Source organism: Rhododendron vialii, chromosome 11a (genome assembly GCF_030253575.1).
Source record: "Rhododendron vialii isolate Sample 1 chromosome 11a, ASM3025357v1".
Taxonomy (NCBI): Eukaryota; Viridiplantae; Streptophyta; class Magnoliopsida; order Ericales; family Ericaceae; genus Rhododendron; species Rhododendron vialii.
The window spans coordinates 23595762-23614328 of record NC_080567.1 but is presented as its reverse complement, the minus strand read 5'-3'; the positions used below and the strand labels follow the sequence as shown (position 1 = coordinate 23614328).

General features: G+C 36.8%; 1 protein-coding gene across 7 annotated transcripts; it reads left to right on the top strand.

Moving 5' to 3' along the window:
• The first annotated feature begins 642 nt into the window (after positions 1 to 642).
• Positions 643 to 18465, top strand: LOC131306581 (pleiotropic drug resistance protein 3-like). Of its 7 annotated transcripts, XM_058332903.1 has the most exons (25): positions 643 to 902; positions 2478 to 2939; positions 3317 to 3440; positions 4210 to 4295; positions 5750 to 5834; positions 6553 to 6712; positions 6816 to 6892; positions 7775 to 7828; positions 7930 to 8020; positions 8208 to 8509; positions 8589 to 8870; positions 9004 to 9317; positions 9573 to 9733; positions 9815 to 9918; positions 10258 to 10411; positions 10542 to 10670; positions 10795 to 10868; positions 10972 to 11304; positions 11424 to 11714; positions 15396 to 15479; positions 15605 to 15738; positions 16828 to 17052; positions 17269 to 17440; positions 17590 to 17844; positions 18123 to 18465. In XM_058332903.1, the coding sequence occupies exons 1-25, from the start codon at positions 874 to 876 to the stop codon at positions 18387 to 18389; spliced, it is 4449 nt and encodes a 1482-aa protein (XP_058188886.1). In that variant the 5' UTR covers positions 643 to 873; the 3' UTR covers positions 18390 to 18465. The 7 variants fall into 7 exon arrangements, with proteins under 7 accessions (XP_058188886.1, XP_058188887.1, XP_058188885.1 ...); XM_058332904.1 differs by having other exon boundaries at positions 9573 to 9918; positions 17590 to 17682; XM_058332902.1 differs by having other exon boundaries at positions 9573 to 9918.
• The last annotated feature ends 102 nt before the right edge of the window (positions 18466 to 18567 follow it).

The following is an 18567-nucleotide window of genomic DNA, read 5'->3' as shown; positions in this document are numbered from 1 at the left end:
TTCAAACTCAAAAATAATTGAAATGAAAAATAATTTTTTAATTTTTTTTTCACCGTATTAAAGATCTCAATGAGATCTTTCAAACAAAATCCATATTACATATTTTTAGATTTCAATAAACCTATAATTTTTTAGCTTGAAATTACCTTCTTAAAAAATAAGTACTTATTTAGCGTTAGAGAAAAAGTTAATTTTCCCGTTTCCGTGCAAGAAGCCTGGACCTGTTGGTTTTGGGTGGTGTTTCAACTAACCTCCCTTTTTAAAAAGTTTTTTTTCTTCAATTTTCAAACTTAAATATAATGAAAATGAAAAATAATTTTTTGATTTTTCTTGCACCGTATAAAAGATCTCAATGAAATCTATCAAACAATATCCATATTGGCAGAAAAATTATTTGCATAAACATATGATTTTTGGGTTTGAAATTACGTTTTTTTTTCAAAACTTTCTTTTTTTGAAGTTGGAACACCCCCAAGGTATTTTTGATTTGGACGAGAGTAGAGATAAATAGAGTAATAATTGAAAATGATGATAAAGATTAGAAAGAAATAAAAGAGAAAAATGAAAATAATAATAGAACTGAAATAAGATAACGATTAAAATTCAAAATTCAAAACCATAAAACCAACTGTGTCCTACGTCGACCCTAGCTAGCTAATTCTGCTCCAATGGGGAAGACACGAGCCAGAGATCACATCCCATTGGGTTACCGTCTCCAATGGGGAAGATCCGACGCCGGGGACTTTCTTGCGGCGGAGGAGATTAGCTCCAGGGTGGACGTGGAAGTGGTCACCGAGAGAGAGCGAGAGAGAGAGAGAGAGCAGAAATCGACATGGGCATATTTTCAATGAACAAAAGAAATAATTCAGCTCAATGGTCCCACCATGCCTTGATTCCGACAGGTATTTGTAGTTAGTTTATTGCAGAGTAACCTACACTCTATTGAAATTATGCATGCATGCTTTTCATTTTTAACTCTTTGACTCTTTGTTATGCTGAATATGGTGATGTGTCATTGACTCAGTAAAATAGATTCATGTAGTCAGAACCGAACGGGTTGGGCACAATGCCGGACACAAGGGGGTGCCCGGTCCCTTCACAACTCCAAATGTTTCCACTTGGTATACTAGTTTTTAAGGTTATCAATCATTTTTAGACCGCGCGTAGCCTACGACGTTGTAATGAAAAATAGGCGGCGCATGCTTGCCAGTGGAGATCTGTTATAGAAGGATTGCACGAACTTGCTTCTCAATTGCTTGGGGCCTTGGGCTGCCTGTGGGTTTTGTTCATCTTGCCGGTGGTATCACTTAGCCAGAAGATAGTGTAGTAGCGCCTATGGCGCAAGGCGCAATCGCGACGGTGTTGTGATGCCAAGGGCTTGTGGGCTTAGGTTTTCTTGCGGCTTGTAGTGCCCGACTTCAGTCTTGGATCTCCTTTGGCTACACATATATACATCAATCTCGTCTCTTCCTTTTCCTTAGACCTCGCAAGTCCTGCTAGGCGCAAATCTTGGGTCCGCTATTGATTGGGCTTAGGGCTAGCTTTGGTTGTGCTAAATGTGTCTCCCAGTCTTCGGATGCATTGCTCTTCCAAAAAGTCTGTGTGCACATATATTGTTGGATGCACTTGGATCCCATAAAATAATAAGGCCCTACTTGCATTCAGGATACAAATGTGTCCGAATCTGTGTGCTTTATCCATGGTCATTTTTTTTAATTCTTTATTCTAGGACGTATGTGGTTACATCATCATACTTGACAATTGAATTATGTGGGTTATACCATCAGGTAACGTATGTGCGCATCTATATGATCGTTTAGTTTGCGGGATTAAGCCTATTAAACCTGGTTGCCCAATTCAAATGTAAGAGATTGGATGGTTTCATAAGTTTTGTTCTCATCTATATGACAGTTTAGTTTACGGAATTAAACCTGGTTGCCCAATTCAATTGTAAGAGATTGGATGGTTTCATAAGTTTTGTTCTCTGACTTTTGAGTTCAAGAGTTGTAAGAGATTGGATGGTTTCAGAAGTATTGTTCTTTGACTGTCCTCTCTGCTTGATTCCAATAGTCAACTGTCACAAAATCTTGTGTATTACTAGGATTTAGATATGATGGCCCCACCTAATTCTGGTTGCGCCTAAATGACTTGACTAAGTTTCGGTTGGAGTAAGTAATAATGAAAATATTATCTGCTGAGATAGAAACTGTTGGATCTATTCTTTTTTGGGCCATAGGAGCTATATACAGTATAGCATCTTCAACTTATTTGTTACGAAAAATAAGCATATTAGTAGCCTTACCTCACAAATCCTTTCAGTTTAAAGTAAAGATAGTTGTGTGCACACACGTGATCAACGAATTTTTAGACATTTATTTCTATATGTTATTCATATGTGCTTGTATATGTAGCTCTATAAATTGCGTGCATGTCTACTTGTCCTACCATCCCACCTGAGTCCCTGCCTATTTGTGCAGTATGGCTCAATCGGCTGGTTATGATGAGATAGAGTCACTGGGAATTGAGCTAGCTGAGAGAGGAAGTAGTTTGGGATCATCGTTCCAGCACCATACCTCTAGTTTCAGAAGCATTGAGATAGAGCCAGTGGGAATTGAGCTAGCTGAGAGTGGAAGAAGTTTGGGATCATCGTTCGGGCACCATACCTCTAGTTTCAGAAGCTGCTCTGGTTTGACCTCTGTGAAGGATGACGATAATGAATTTTCCTTACAGTGTGCTGAGATTGACAATCTGCCTACAATTGAGAGGTTGAGATCACCTTTGTTTGATGATAATGATGGGAGCAATGTTAAGGGAAAAAGGGTTGTCGATGTTAATAAGCTTGGTGCTCTAGAACGACATATGTTTGTTGAGAAACTCATCAAACACATTGAGAATGACAACCTTCGATTGTTACAGAAAATGAGAACAAGAGTAGATGAGTAAGTCTTCTTTTCCGATAATATATCTTGCACATCAAAGAGCTACATATATATACATATAAAGGATCTCTGATTGCACATGCATTTGGATACCTTGTTGTCTTTATTATACGTATTTTCACTTCTTGATGCAATACAATGGAATGGATATTTGAAGTTCTCTTCATCAAGCAATGAGGTTTTTAGTCTTGAGTTTCAACTCTTTTTTTTTATTTTTTTACCACAGCATTACGGATTGTTCATACAAACTGTTTATTCCTCATTTGTGCTGTTGGTTCTTCTTTTTCATCTCTAATTGGCTGCATGGACATACTTGTTCATGATTTCTTTTTAAGCCTCTATTGATGGGTTGTTGGGACTTTAATTTATTGTGCTAGGGTTGGTGTAGAATTGCCGAGAGTGGAAGTGAGATATAGCAATCTACGAGTGGAAGCAGAGTGTGAGGTGGTTCATGGCAAGCCTCTCCCGACTCTATGGAATTCACTCAAAAGCATTATTTGTGTAAGTCTTTCATTTCTTTACGTGAATTTAAAGCTAATCATAGTCCTGTGTAGGCATGAATTTGGGTGGTTTTCTCTACCTGCCAGTGATTTCTGTGCTCAAGGTTGTAATGGATATGAGTTGATTCTGCACCAAAAAGCGACAATACTTTATCTTCGAGCTACTTAAGGCACTTTTTAACAAACCAAAGCTACAGGCGCACAGTTTGGCAAGCAAAGCAAATGGGAATCAATCAATCAAGACGCTGCATATAAAGAAGTGATCTATGATTATCAATCTAGTTCATGTTAATTAGTCAAATCTTGCTGTTAGATCTACCTTTTGAGAAAATATTAAAAATTTGGACAATTTCTAACTTCAGAGTTGCTGGCAGTTCAATATAAACGGCCTAGACTTGATCTGTATAAAATTATCATTTCAACCAAATTTATACAAATCATTGTATGCAAGCGTGAAAGGAATTCATGTGCAACTGAATCTTCCCTCACAATTATGTTTCCATTTAAGACTAGAGAGGCTAGTGCTTCAGCCAAGTATTGGGTGGTTCTTAAATCTACAGTCTTCAACTACAAACTCAAAGGTTTGTGTATGTATAACTTACTCAAAGGTTTATCATTTCTTGCTTGACTGGCTATTTTATTACCATAAAATTAATATTAAATGGGTCAATGTCTTGTGCAGTTAATGTCCAAAAGCAGCACTTAGTTGAGTAGATCCGTCTTAGTCCTTGTACAGGCGTAACTAATATTTGTTATTTTTTTCTTAATAGGACTGTGCTAAGCTACCTGGTTTGAAGTTGCAGGAGGCCAAGATAACCATCATTAATGATCTCAGCGGTATTGTTAAGCCTGGAAGGTGCGATTAATTTGAAGCATAATCTCAGTTGATTTTACTTGATTTGTTTTGCCCTAGGAATATTAATATCCCTCCAAAGTCAATGGGTATATAATCATAACATGGAGCTCAAGAAATTTAGAGCTTCTATCGGGTTTGAATCAATTTAGACTTGTGATTTTGTTGAGTAAAACAACTCAATCTACACACACACTCAAATGATGCTAATTTGGAAGTTCCACTGCATTGATCTATCCATTCCTTTATATCCCAAAACTGAATAATGGTGCATAATTTCAATATTTGGAGTTTGGACTTTTTGGATGCATAACAATAACCAAAGAAATTATGTGGTTGAATTATTCATTAAATTCAAATTACCTTACCATGGGTAAACAAATGTATTGTGGATTTAGCTTAGCGTTATGTGCTTAACATGAGTTCCATACTCCTTGTCTTCATTGTTGGGTCCACCCATGCGATGGGTGACTCATTGTAACTGATTTGGTAAAGAAAACCAAATTTACTGAAGAATTATTCATGCCTTAGGAGTCTTCATTAGGAAGACAATTGAGAAGACTAATTGGTTAAGGAAATTTCCAAGAAAAGGAATATTGTCAAAAGAGTTTTGTCAAGTTGGGAATCATTGTAGGCAACCCAGACTTAACGGGAAAGGAATCCCTGGGGCATGGATTTCGTCGAATTGGTCCCACATTGCATAATTATCCCCTCGAAATCTAGTATATGAGCCTTTGTCAGCCTCTCCACTCATTGCCAATTAGTTTTGAGTTTGATGCTTTAACATGGTATTGGAGCTAGATTTTCGGAGGCTCTTCCCCTTTATTTGTGCCATAGCTGCACTTTGCTTCATTGTGATCCGTATGTTGTGCCAGTTAGGGGTCGCAGGGAAATATTTGGCCTACATAGGTTAATTATCACCTTGAAAACTAGTATATCAGCTTAGGTGGTCCCTCCACTCATTGCCAATTGGTTTTGAGTTGGATACTTTAACATATAACAAAGGGTACAAGGGTGTGAGAGGAAAAAATATTGGTGAGCACGGGGGGTAAGCGAGGTCTCTAACTACCTTTGAGCGGAGGGAGTTCTGTAGGGATGTGTGGGTTTACGGACTTTGTCCATCTCGTGTTGTCATCTTTATTTTTATCATAGTGAATATATATATATATATATATATATATATATATATATATATATATATATATATATATCTTGGAGTAAGCAAGTGGGGCCGAACCACGTAACTTGGTGTTTCTTCCGCTCGCTTGGACGAGATTTGCGGTTAATAGTCCCAGACATTTAGTAAGTGTTTCCTAATAATATTTTTGTGTGTGTGGAAAGATACATGTGTAAGGTTTCATAAGCATAAGAAGAAATCCTTTCCATCCTTTTTTGCTTGGAAATTTTCCTGTTTTACTAGTCTACTCAAGTAGGCCTATGGGCTATGGTTGCTGCAGGATGACTTTGCTCCTTGGTCCTCCAGGATGCGGAAAGACTACTTTATTAAAAGCACTTTCAGGAAATCTGGACAAGTCTCTCAAGGTTTTTCTTCTTTCTAATAATTGGTATAGTTAGTGAGAGAAATGTGGAAGATCTTTTATTAATAATCAAATGAACAATTATGACCCACGGGTTAATTACAAGTGCAAATTTGCAAAGTTTACAACATAGGGAAAGCTCACAGTGGCGACTGCTTTACAAACTTGTGCTTTTGGTTTCAATTTTCTGTATCTTCTTTTAAGAAGTTGCATTGGTGGTTTGCAAGCATTGTCATAACATCTTATAAAGTTGTCTTGAATATCACTTTTCGCACACTCATGTACAAAGAAAAAAACATTGGATGCCTTCATTCAAGTTTGTGATGCAAGTTTGGATACAAGAAAAAATGATTCTGGTGGTCTCATGTCTAGCATCTGTCCCTCATTTTGTCTTGCTTTGCGTTATGGGTAGCTTTCAACTCTTAGTAGATCAACAATGGGCAAAAATGCCCTCCTGAATTTCTTGTGTCTAAAGTGGATGATGAATTGCATAAAAGTTGTGTTATTTTACTGGAAAGTTATTCTACTACCCATAAGAGACCAAAAAAAAAAAAAAAATTCAGTTGTTGTATTGATTAATGTGCTCGCATTGTGTGTTTGGCCAAACATTTTACACATCATTGCTTGATCAATTGAGCTCTAATTTGGTATTTTTCAAGAGCTTCCTCCCTTCATCTTCCCTCATTTGAACTTATTTTTTATTTGTTAACTTGCCTGCACAGGTTGCAGGGGAAGTTTTATACAATGGATACAAACTGGAAGAGTTCATTCCCCAGAAAACTTCTTCTTATATAAGTCAAAATGACCTACACATGCCTGAAATGACTGTAAGGGAAACACTTGATTTTTCAGCTTGCTGTCAGGGGGTTGGAAGCCGAGCAGGTCTGGAGTCTGGACTCGAGCAAACAAAGGATAGTTGATTTGTTGATTGTTTCATAACTTACTGTACTTATGACACTTGAAGTAAATTATATATGCCTGCCAGAGATTATGGTTGAGGTCAGCACAAAGGAGAAACAAGCTGGAGTTGTTCCAGACCCAGATATCGATACTTACATGAAGGTGCTATTAGTTTCTCTCTTCCTCTCTCCCCTTGTTTCTGGTGTTGCCAATATGTTTCATGAGGCATTGAATGTCCAGAGCCTCCACTTCACTGTTACCCTGCGATAAGCTGCAACCTCCATACTGGCTTTTATTGGTTATGCAGGAGTACAAAGATAATCACTTTGCTTGGTTTGAAGTTTTTGATGTAATGAGTGGTAATGAGTGGAGAGAGATAGAGAAACTTATTGAGAATCGTATAGAGAGTAAAAAAGTTTCTGAAAACTTCAAAAAGAACAAAGTGATATGAATGATATTTTCTCTGTTTGTTGATGATCGGAGTCAAATTCTCTCTCTCTCTCTCTCTCTGATATTTATTCCAATAGTTTTCACAGAAGGCTTGAAAGTGTTGCACTCCAGTGCCTAATTACATTCTCCACTTTCAATGATGGAGTATCAGGAAGACTGAAGGGAGATAAAATCGTTGGTAGAAATTTGCGAGCTTAATCTTCTGGGAATGAATTGTGTTTAATAATTATAATGTAACAAGTTGATCTGCAATGACGGGGTTAAGGGCAGAAATTGAGTTATGTTACGGCTAATGATTGGAAGCTCTTTACAACTCAATAAGGACCTTAAATTAGGTACATATCAATAGTTGGGTATATTTTTGCGGGCTGGCATGATATGTCTGCATTATGTTGTCCCTAATTGATATGAACTAGTTGGTGGGCTGTTTCTTTCATTGACGCACATCCAGATCTTTATCACACGGATTAGAAAACGATCTAAAAATTCAAGCTAACTTCACATAAAAAGTTTAGGTCGTGAATTACATTTCTTATAACCTTTATTTTAGTGGTTTAGCTTATCTGTTTAAATGTTTATGGTTTGTTTTACCAGGCAATTTCTGTAGAAGGACAAAAGACTACCCTCCAGACTGACTACATGTTGAAAGTAACTTTTTGCAACTGAGTTTTCCTTGATCTTCTTCTGTGTTATTGCTAGGAAAATGCTTTACCCATTGATTTTCTCCGATCATTTCCTTGGTTACTCAGATTTTAGGACTTGATATCTGTGCCGATACGCTAATTGGAGATGCCATGATAAGAGGTATCTCAGGTGGTCAAAAGAAAAGATTGACTACAGGTAGTCTTCCTTATTTTTTTCTGTTGTACATGGATTAGGGGGAGTTTGAATGCTTGAGTTTGATGCAACCAAACTCACAACTACATCATGTTTGCCATGGTGCAAGTCCTTGGAAAAATATATTGCCACCTTTCAAGACTTGCATTTAATATGTAAATAAGAAAATAGTTTGGTCCGTGTTTTGCAGGTGAGCTGATTATAGGTCCTACAAAAGCTTTGTTTATGGATGAAATATCAAATGGCTTAGACAGTTCTACGGCGTATCAAATTGTTGCTTGTCTTAAACAGCTAGCACATATATCAAATGTTACTATACTTGCGGCACTTCTTCAACCAGCACCAGAAATCTTTGATCTCTTTGATGACATCATCTTGATGGCAGAAGGGAAGATTGTGTATCACGGACTTCGTCGTCATGTTCTAAATTTTTTTGAGGATTGTGGGTTTAGATGTCCTGAAAGGAAAGGGGTTGCTGACTTCCTCCAAGAGGTAACTTTATTGTGGTTCATCTGTAATTCTTTCTTGATCTCTTATTTTCTTCAATGGCATTACATCTTGACCATTGCAGGTAATATCTAGAAAAGATCAAGCACAATACTGGCACCAAGCTGAACAATCTTGGAGTTACATTTCCGTTGATTTGTTTTGCAAGAAATTTAAGGAATCTACTTATGGGGAGAAGTTAGATGCAGAGCTATCAAAGCCATTTACGAAGTCTCAGTGCCATAAGAATGCCATTTCGTTCAGCAAGTATTCACTTTCTAAATGGGCGCTCTTTCAAGCTTGCATGTCAAGGGAATATCTTCTCATGAGGAGGAATTCATTTGTTTATGTATTCAAATCATTTCAGGTCAAGATCGACAATCTCTTATTCCCTCCCCTTTTAGTTTCTCGCAAAATACAACATTTAACCTTTCATTCTTTTGTGTGCTAGAACTCTTGATTTTTTTTTTTCCCTAAGCTTCAATTCTTCTTATTTGCAGATTGTTATAATAGCAGTTATGACAATGACTTTGTTATTGAGAACTCAAATGGGTGTTGATGTCATTCATGCAAACAATTATCTGGGTGCTTTGTTCTTTGCTCTCGTGGTTCTTTTTTTTGATGGGTTTCCGGAGTTGTTCATGACTGTTACAAGACTTGATGTCTTCTACAAGCAGAGAGACTTATACTTCTATCCAGCATGGTCATACGCAATCCCGTCCACAATTCTCAAAGTTCCTCTTTCATTGTTTGAAGCTCTGATTTGGACTTCTCTTACTTATTATGTGATAGGATACAGTCCTGAGCCTGGGAGGTTAGTACTAGACATATATTGTGTATTCCTTTAAGTATGAAATTGATTGGAGGAAGTTACCCCTATATTTTTCCACAAATATTTGAATCAACTAATTAACAATAAAAAAGGTCAATTTTCACTGATTACACATTTAGGTAAAAAGGTTCATTGGTACTTCCACACACACGCGCACATGCACACGCACACACACGCACTCCTTATAAAATATTAAACTTATTGGGATTGACTTTCTGCCATTCCTCTGTATCTTAGGTTCTTTCGACAGTGGATTCTACTTTTTGCTGTGCACTTTGTTGCAATATCCATGTTTCGTTTCGTGGCATCTGTTTGTCGTACCATGGTTGCTTCTGTAGCAGTCGGTAGTATGTTGATATTATCTGCCTTTTCATTTAGTGGCTTTGTTATCCCAAAATGTAAGGTTCATCACCTCTTTCAAATTGAAGTTTTGGAAAGTTATTGGGGAAAACAAAGTTCAAACCTCTTGTTGCTTGCAGCCTTTATGCCAACTTGGTTGAAGTGGGGATTTTGGGTTTTCCCATTGAGTTATGGTGAGATAGGCCTTGTTGTAAACGAATTTCTTGCTCCAAGATGGCAAAAGGTTAGTATCTACCCAGATGCAAGATTTGCTGCGTCTTCCAATTAACAATATTTTCAAGTTCCTTCTTTTTTATGTTATGATATGATAAGTGAATTTCATGCTCATACAGTGGTTAATTCATCATCTGTACAGTGGTTCACTCATTATTCCAAAACCGCATACGTATAGGGCCATTTTTATATAGTATTAAACAATATTCAGTTACCACCATTAGCAACTTCATCGACAACAATGGCAGCAAGTGTCTCAATTGATTGGATAGGCAACAATATGGAAAGAACACTAGGTTTCTTCACTATATCAGCTTATTCGTTCTATGATTATTCTGTTTTTCTGTAGACACTTTCAGGGAATACGACAGTAGGGAACGAAACACTTGAAAGCCGTGGACTTAACTTTAGTGCATATTTCTTCTGGCTAACACTTGGTGCTTTACTTGGGTTTGCAATACTCTTCAACATCGGGTTTACCTTGGCTTTAACCTTCTTAAACTGTAAGTTCATCATTGGATTACATGATATCAATATTATAATAAGATAATCATATGTGCTTGCTTGATTACATGAAGTCAATATTAGAATAACATAATGATATGTTCTTGTTCCACTTCTAAATGAAATCAGCTCCTGGTTCTCGTGCTATTATTTCAAATGAAAAGCTGTCCCAGATTAAGGAAAGTAAAGATTCCTCCAATGGTGCCGATAAATTAAGGTCAAAGAGCTGCCAGAAAACTGGGTCAAAACCTCATAAAGGTAGTTTTTTGCATTATTCGTCAATCTCTTCTAATTACTTTTGAAACAATGCATCAAATTAACTTCCTTTGGTTATTATCATTCAATTTTATTTCTATTGCAATTGACTAATCTATTTTTACAGATCGGCTTGTTTTACCTTTCAAGCCCCTAACTTTAGCATTTAAAGATGTTCAATACTACGTTGAAACTCCTTTGGTATGCACTCACCAAATCTCTTAGTTATGTTGGGTGGTTGTTAGATATCTATAATTGTCAGATGATCTTACCTCCTCTGATTTTCCAATTTGATTGATCTCAGGCAATGAAAGAAAGGGGTTTTACCCCGAAAAAACTCCAACTACTCTGTGATATTACTGGTGCGTTAAGGCCCGGTGTTCTTACAGCATTAATGGGTGTGACTGGAGCTGGTAAAACAACTCTTTTGGATGTTATTGCTGGAAGGAAAACTAGTGGCACCGTTGAAGGAGATATTAGAATTGGAGGATATCCTAAGGTTCAAGACACTTTTGCTAGGATTTCGGGTTACTGTGAGCAAAGTGACATTCATTCCCCACAAATTACAGTGGAAGAATCCGTCATTTATTCTGCTTGGCTACGTCTGCATCCTGAAATTGATTCTGAAACTAAATTTGTATGACCTACTTTTCTCACGTACATATCTGTAGATTCTATGTATAGATGTTGAATGTTCCCTTTGACTCTTCTGAGAGGTTTAAATCACTTTTATAGCTTATGCATTTGTCTTCACAGGAATTTGTGGGAGAGGTCCTGGAGATCATTGAGCTTGATGAAATAAGAGATTGTTTAGTTGGCATGCCAGGTGTTAGTGGTTTATCAACTGAACAGCGAAAGCGGCTTACAATAGCAGTGGAAATTGTTGCTAACCCCTCCATTATTTTCATGGATGAACCTACAACTGGATTGGATGCACGAGCAGCTGCAATTGTTATGCGGGCCGTGAAGAATGTCGCTGATACGGGAAGAACAATTGTTTGCACCATTCACCAACCAAGTATTGACCAATTTGAAGCATTTGATGAGGTAGGAAACCAATTAACAAATTATGTTAACAGTATTTGGGACATGAATCAACTTAGATGTTGAACTGGAATTGAGAATTTGGACCTTAAAGTTGTTTCATCGCCAATTGCAACTCATAGAATTTTGTAACTCTATAGCTTAAGTATGGCTTAGAAAGCTTTCTAAATTATCCTGAATTGACGAAAAAATTGGAAAATGAACATCTACTGAAAATGGAGCAACAAGGAGACAAGCTCAACAATCTTTCCTCCCAACAATCTACTTTCCTCTTGATATGAAGCCAACTATTTTTTTTTGGTGGTGGCGTTATTATTACTATTGTTAGACTTTGTCCCACCTTGGTTAATTATAACCTCCAAAACTAGTATATGAGCCTGGGTGGCCTCTCAACTCATTGCCAATTAGTTTTGAGTTGAATGCTTTAACAACTATCATTATTATTGTGAGACTTAGAGCATATACATCGGAGGAAACAAACACCAAAAGTTAAGAAATTTGAGAGTTTAGTCAAGTTTTAGGTGCTTTAGCAGAACCTTCAAATGTAACCCACCCGTTAAATTTCTATCCTCTCTCTTCATGTGTATCAAATGATTAATAAAACAAATGGTTACTATCCAATCAGTAAGTATATAAGAAAATTTTAAATTGTGAATAAATAAATATTAGTACAAAAAGATGATAGCAAAAAATTTAAAAAAATTACTTATCAAAAAAAAAAAAAAAAACTGTAGATTATACTAGAGTGCATGCCACAAATCACCCTTCAAGTAAGGTAGCAAAGTACAATATCGGAACCTAACTTTTGGAACTTCCGCCAAAGATGCTCTTAATATACTTGTGGGCCTATCCTCCAACAGCTTGAGCTTTTATCGCGAACTTGTCAACACCATATTCCTCTCTTGTAAGAGGTACTGGGGTTTCTTTACATCCAACATTAGTTATATGATAGATTGTGCAAGTCCATGTGTTCGTATTAGCCGTTCTTGTTGTTTCTCTTGTTTGCAAGCTCAATATGCACTGATAGGCCTACCCTTACTGTCACACCCCAAAAATGAGAAGTGACCGGCCGTGTACCACAAGGCCAACTCATGGAACACGTAGCCTAGAATAAAATAAATTGTCAAACAATAATGATTTTTTTTTTATTAAATAAATCCAAAACCAAATAAATCTCAATCATAAACATGGGGCAAAACCATCCCATGAACCAGCCAATAAAAATTTACCATCAACAATATAGTAATCCCATTTTACTCAAAATCTATACAAAGTGCAGAAGCGATGATTAAAATCTTTATACTAAATGCAACATCCTATGGAGGTCAATAAAAAGAAATCCCCGAGATGCCGCCAGAGTCCTTGCCTAACTCGCCAACTTGCCTGAAAGAGAAGTTGGAATAAATCCGTCAGCTGACGAGCTCAGTGAATAGCAAGTATGTATAATAAATAAAGTTGAAAGTGAGGATTAAAATAATTTACCATTAAATCATAATTTGGCATACGAGGTGTCCAATAGAATAATAAATTAATCAATGAAGCATTTAACCAAATAAATATTCTTGGTGGTGATCACAACAATAACTCCATCAACAATGGAGAACCACAATCAAACAGTACCATGGCCAAAATAAATCTCATCAAAATTGGATCCAATATCGAACTTAGAGTCACCAGGGTTGGCAGCCCGTGGTACTTTTCCCTAAGACGATCCGGCGAAAGAAAGCCGTTGAGCATTAGGGTCACCGGCCTAACACGGACTTTTCCCCAATGGCCAGGGTCACCAACACGAGAAGGAATAATTTCCCTGGACTTCCGAAATAAAAGTTCCCATTAATATCCACCAAATTCTCACCAAAAAGAATATTAACAATTGATTTTAGAAAATTCATCGCATGCCAATTTATAGAACAGCTTATAAACAGTTTTGAGTCTCCAAATAACATTCATATAAATTTCTGAAGGAAATACTTTTAAGGGACACAGGGATCTTTCGAAAATACGTAACATACATAACTACTCACCTGGATCCAAAAGTAATGCAATCGAACAACGCAAAACAAGTCTAGCCTGAACAAAGAATCATAGAAATATAATTATAACTGACTGGGTCAATATATCTCAATAGCAAAGAAAGACCACCTAAAAGAATATTTTACTAACCTAGACTAATTACCCAAGTTTTTAGACAACTAGCAACCCAAGACTCTAATTTACTATAACCACAGTAGCAACCAAAATCCACCCACGGAAACTCCAAGGATTTCTTTGTTTTCAAAAAAAACAATACCATGAGTACGTACCTGTTACCCCTTCAAAATACTCACCTTTGTTCACCAATAAATATGTATAAACCTCATGTACTCATATCAGTTCAAAACCATTCATTCGGAAATTACTATTGCAATTAGTATCAAAATAAGAACTCTCCACGACCAATACTAGAGCACCATGCACTGCCACACCTGACACCACACAACCCGCACATCACGCACGCCCTCCTTCTCTCTCTCTCTCTCTCTCTCTCTCTCTCTCTCTCCACACATCCATGGACCCGATTCCTTTTCAACAGAAAACAGAGAGATCAAGATGGAAAATAATATTACCTCAATTGAAACCCAAAGAAATCTTCTTCCAAGTTTTGGCCGCTGTGCTTCTCAAAAGTCAGAAGTTCTTTTTCCAATATTCTCTCAAGATATAACCCTAGTAGGTTGTGATTATCTCTAACTTTATAAAACTACCGTCTAACTCTCAAAATTCCTAATTTGTAGTTAACTGATTTATTAAAGTAATTAAACGTGGAACTAAGCTATTACCAAATATTAATTAGACTTATACCCTCAAAACTATTATAATGACAATTGTACCCATATTGCGCGCAAAATAATTAATTAAGATTCGACCATAACACCCAAATATTAAAATGGCAATATAATTAAATAAAAATGCTAGGGCGTAACACTTACCTCTTTAACTTTTGAGGAACAATCTGTCTGTTAATATTGGAGGGGAAAATCAAAAAATCCTAGCTCTAAGTTCGTTGGTGGGTATGTCTAATTAACAAAATGTTGATAGTTAAACAAAATTGTGGAGCACAGGAACAACTTGTTACATAGCGAAATTATAATCCTTGCTATATGTTAAGAGTGGTGCACTAGGAAAACTCGCAACTTTTCCTCCATTAGAATCAACGCAAAAATGGAATGTAATTTTGAGCAATATTCTCTTGGATGGAAGTGCATAGTTACTTTTCACAAAATAGGAAGACGTATTTGTTTAGATCGATTGCGTGAAGATTTGAGAGTTTTATTTTGGTTGCTGGTTTCTTGTTTTGTCTTCTTGTTGTCAGTAGTCTAGTCCAGTCAGACTAGCATAGAGCTAGAACCTTTGAGATGATTAGCAAGTAGTCCAATAAGCCAAATGCCTGCTTATAAGCTGTAAAGTATACATGATTAGCAAGTATTAGCTTATAAGCCAATACCAAAATCTTTCAAATTATTCCTTTCTTTAACAGTTAATAGCAATAAATTCTAACTTCACCCCGTCTATTGATTTTGGCGCTTGTGAAATCATAAATGATCAAGACACATTTAAAAGTTGTTCATGGGGACCATTCAGTTCATAATTTTCACTATTGAAACCATGAACAATTTATGTTTGATACCTACTCGGAATCTATTGCAGTTAGTTCTATTGAAATCTGGCGGACATATTATCTATTGTGGACCAGTGGGTCACCATTCAAACAGTGTCATCAAATACTTTGAGGTTGGTTTGCTACAAAAGGGAAGGGGCATTTTTGACATTTTCCTTTCACTACTTGTACAGGTTATGCATATGATGTCAGAAAATTAACTACGATTCACCCAATTTCTACCATTTCCCTCTAATAGGATATCTCTGGAGTTCCAAGGATTAGAAGTAATTACAACCCAGCAACATGGATGTTAGAGGTCACTTCCACAACAACAGAAGCTAATCTTGGCATCAATTTTGCCCAAGTTTACAAGAATTCTGTCTTGTATCAGTGAGTTCAACTGCTAATCACTTGTTTAATTGTTTCGAGTTGTGATGGTCATTGTGGACTTGCTTGACATGTCTGGAATGCAAAGTTTCTCAAAATAAGCATTGTATGAAGTTGTTTAAGCATGTCAACACATTTCCTAGGTTGTCTGCCAAACTTTTAGCTTTCTGTACTTCTCGATGATTTTACATATTTTATGGTCATTGAACATATTGGATAGCCAATAAACCGCCGCAAAACTCATACCATTAAGACTGTAGGTCTGCGTCCTTATGGTGAGGGGGTTTTGGTTTTGGTTTTGAAGCAGGGATTTTCGATTACTACCAACTCTATGGGAGAAGCAGGAAGCTCATACTTTCTGTTGACTGAGTTGTGGCCGTCCGACAATGCATTGTTGTCCTTTCCTTACCTTCTCATTCTTTGCCTTTTCATTTTCAGTGCCTTTTCTTTTGTGTGCCTTTTTTTTTTTTTTTACCCCAATGGTTGTTGGACCGTTCCACCATTCATGGTCATTGTGGCAAAGACTAGACTGTGGTTGATTGTCATTAAAGCAGTCTAATCAGGCATTATACTATGGTAAGCTTTAACATCAGTCCTTGATATTTACTTATTGTGCATTGGAGGAGTGCTAATTGCTAAGCTACAATATGTGGATCAAATAATGGGCGGTACATGAAGGGGGAGGAGGGAATAGTTAGCTTTAAGGACTTCATTTATGTATTTTAACCTTAAACAAAATATTGGAATGGCAGATTGAACATCGTGCTTTAGAATAGATGTACACTAAAGAGTAAAGACAGTGGGGCAAATAAAAACACAAGTCAAGATACAGTGCCACATGGATGCCAAATAAGAAAGAGAGTACAAATTTGGGCGCATGTTACTTTATGTCTTATATATGTTATGCTGTGACCCATTCACATTTACATGAAGTTTATTCCGAGGATGGACTCATTAATTTGATGCGACACTTTGTTCATGGTAGCGTTATCATAACGAAGGAAAATATATTGTTCATGGAACTACTGCATTAATTGTTTTGACACTAGTCTTCACTTCTATAGGACTCATTTCTGCTCATTGCGATTGTAGGAACAATAAAGCACTTGTGGATTCTCTAAGTACTCCTTCCGATACAGAAGAGTTGCATTTTAAAACCCGCTTCTCACAAAATACTTGGGGACAGTTCAAGTCCTGCCTTTGGAAACAATACTTGTCTTACTGGAGAAGTCCTTCGTACAACTTGTTGCGCTCCATGTATTTGTTGTTCACATCTTTGCTTTATGGTATTCTATTTTGGGATCAAGGGAGGAAAATGTAAGTAAACTAAATTGAACATTGTTGACAATAAACGAGAAGTTAAGTAGGGAATTAGGTATTTCCTAGACAAAGAATCACCATAAGATTGGTCTGGTTTGCTAATTCCCTCAACCTATAATGAGTACATTAATAGGTTCCGGGATTAAATTTTCATGCTCATCAGTTATCAGTAGACTTCTTCATGTTTGACATAGAAATCACTTTATTGGACAGAAATAACCAGCAAAGTCTTTTCAATATTCTTGGGGCAATGTTCTCTGCTGCAATGTTCTTGGGCATAAATAATTCTTCGTCAGTTTTACCATATGTGTCAACTGAACGATCAGTTTTCTACCGGGAAAGGTTTGCAGGAATGTATGGCTCATGGGCTTATGCACTTGCTCAGGTAACCTCTTAAGTACCTAAAGCTTAGGTATCTTAGTTGAACTATTGCCATGTTGCCAACGTTTTTGGTACTACTTGAAACCTAACGTCTTAATCAGCTTTTTATTACCAGCACTTTCTACACATTTATATACCTGCTTAATTTTGTAGGTCACAATTGAGGTTCCATATCTCATGGCCCTAGCAATTGTTTTCTCGACCATCACGTATCCGATGATTGGGTATTATTGGTCAGCTTATAAGGTTTTATGGTACTTCTACGCCATATTTTGTACATTGATGTACTTCACTTATCTTGGAATGCTGATTGTTGCAATTACACCAAGCTTTCCAATAGCGGCAACTTTACAGTCACTGTTCTACATGATTTTGAACCTGTTCGCTGGTTTTTTGATTCCTCAACCAGTAAGCTACTGACTTCTACTTGGTTTGGTACACTAGTTGTATTTTGCATTATTAGGCGGGTGTACATTTTATAGTGGTGAATTAATGGTCATAGCAGATCTAGGGGGGGAAAACATCATGTTCACTAGGCGACTCGGTAAAAATCCGAATTGAAACATTATCTTCCATGATCACCTTGTAAAATTTAAAGGACATTACCAGTTGGTTTTCGAACTTCCTGTTATTTCTGTTTCTTTCTAATGTTACTGACCTAGCTGTATTTATATTGCCTCTTGCAGCAATTTCCCAAGTGGTGGCTCTGGATGTATTATCTAACCCCTACATCTTGGACCCTAAATGGGATGTTCACTTCACAGTATGGAGATGTCCACGACAAGATTATGGTGTTTGGTGAAACTAAAACCGTATCTTCCTTTTTAAAAGATTACTTTGGGTATCACCATGATCAATTACCCATTGTGGGTGTTGTTCTCACTATTTACCCCATTCTTTTTGCTTTTCTATTTGCATCCTGCATAGAGAAGAAAAATTTTCAGAAGAGATGAATGTTGTCAAACCATTTGATTTGTACTTCAAATGAACAGATTGTTACTGTAATGACTTATGGACTTCATATTAAGATGTGTTGTACTTGGGTTTAGTGTTATTCACTAAATCGCAGTGGATGAAAGGCAACTAGAGAAAGAGAGAAATTAGTTGAAGTGGGAGAGTAAACCTAAGTGT

What these genes read in the sequence shown, in the direction of transcription:
- LOC131306581 (XM_058332902.1), top strand. Translation starts at nt 874, where the DNA reads ATGGTCCCACCATGCCTTGATTCCGACAG. An exon ending in AAAGAAAAGATTGACTACAG is followed by an intron (nt 8,021 to 8,207) that starts GTAGTCTTCCTT and finishes CGTGTTTTGCAG; the next exon opens with GTGAGCTGATTATAGGTCCT. An exon ending in TTGCTCCAAGATGGCAAAAG is followed by an intron (nt 9,919 to 10,257) that starts GTTAGTATCTAC and finishes GTTTTTCTGTAG; the next exon opens with ACACTTTCAGGGAATACGAC.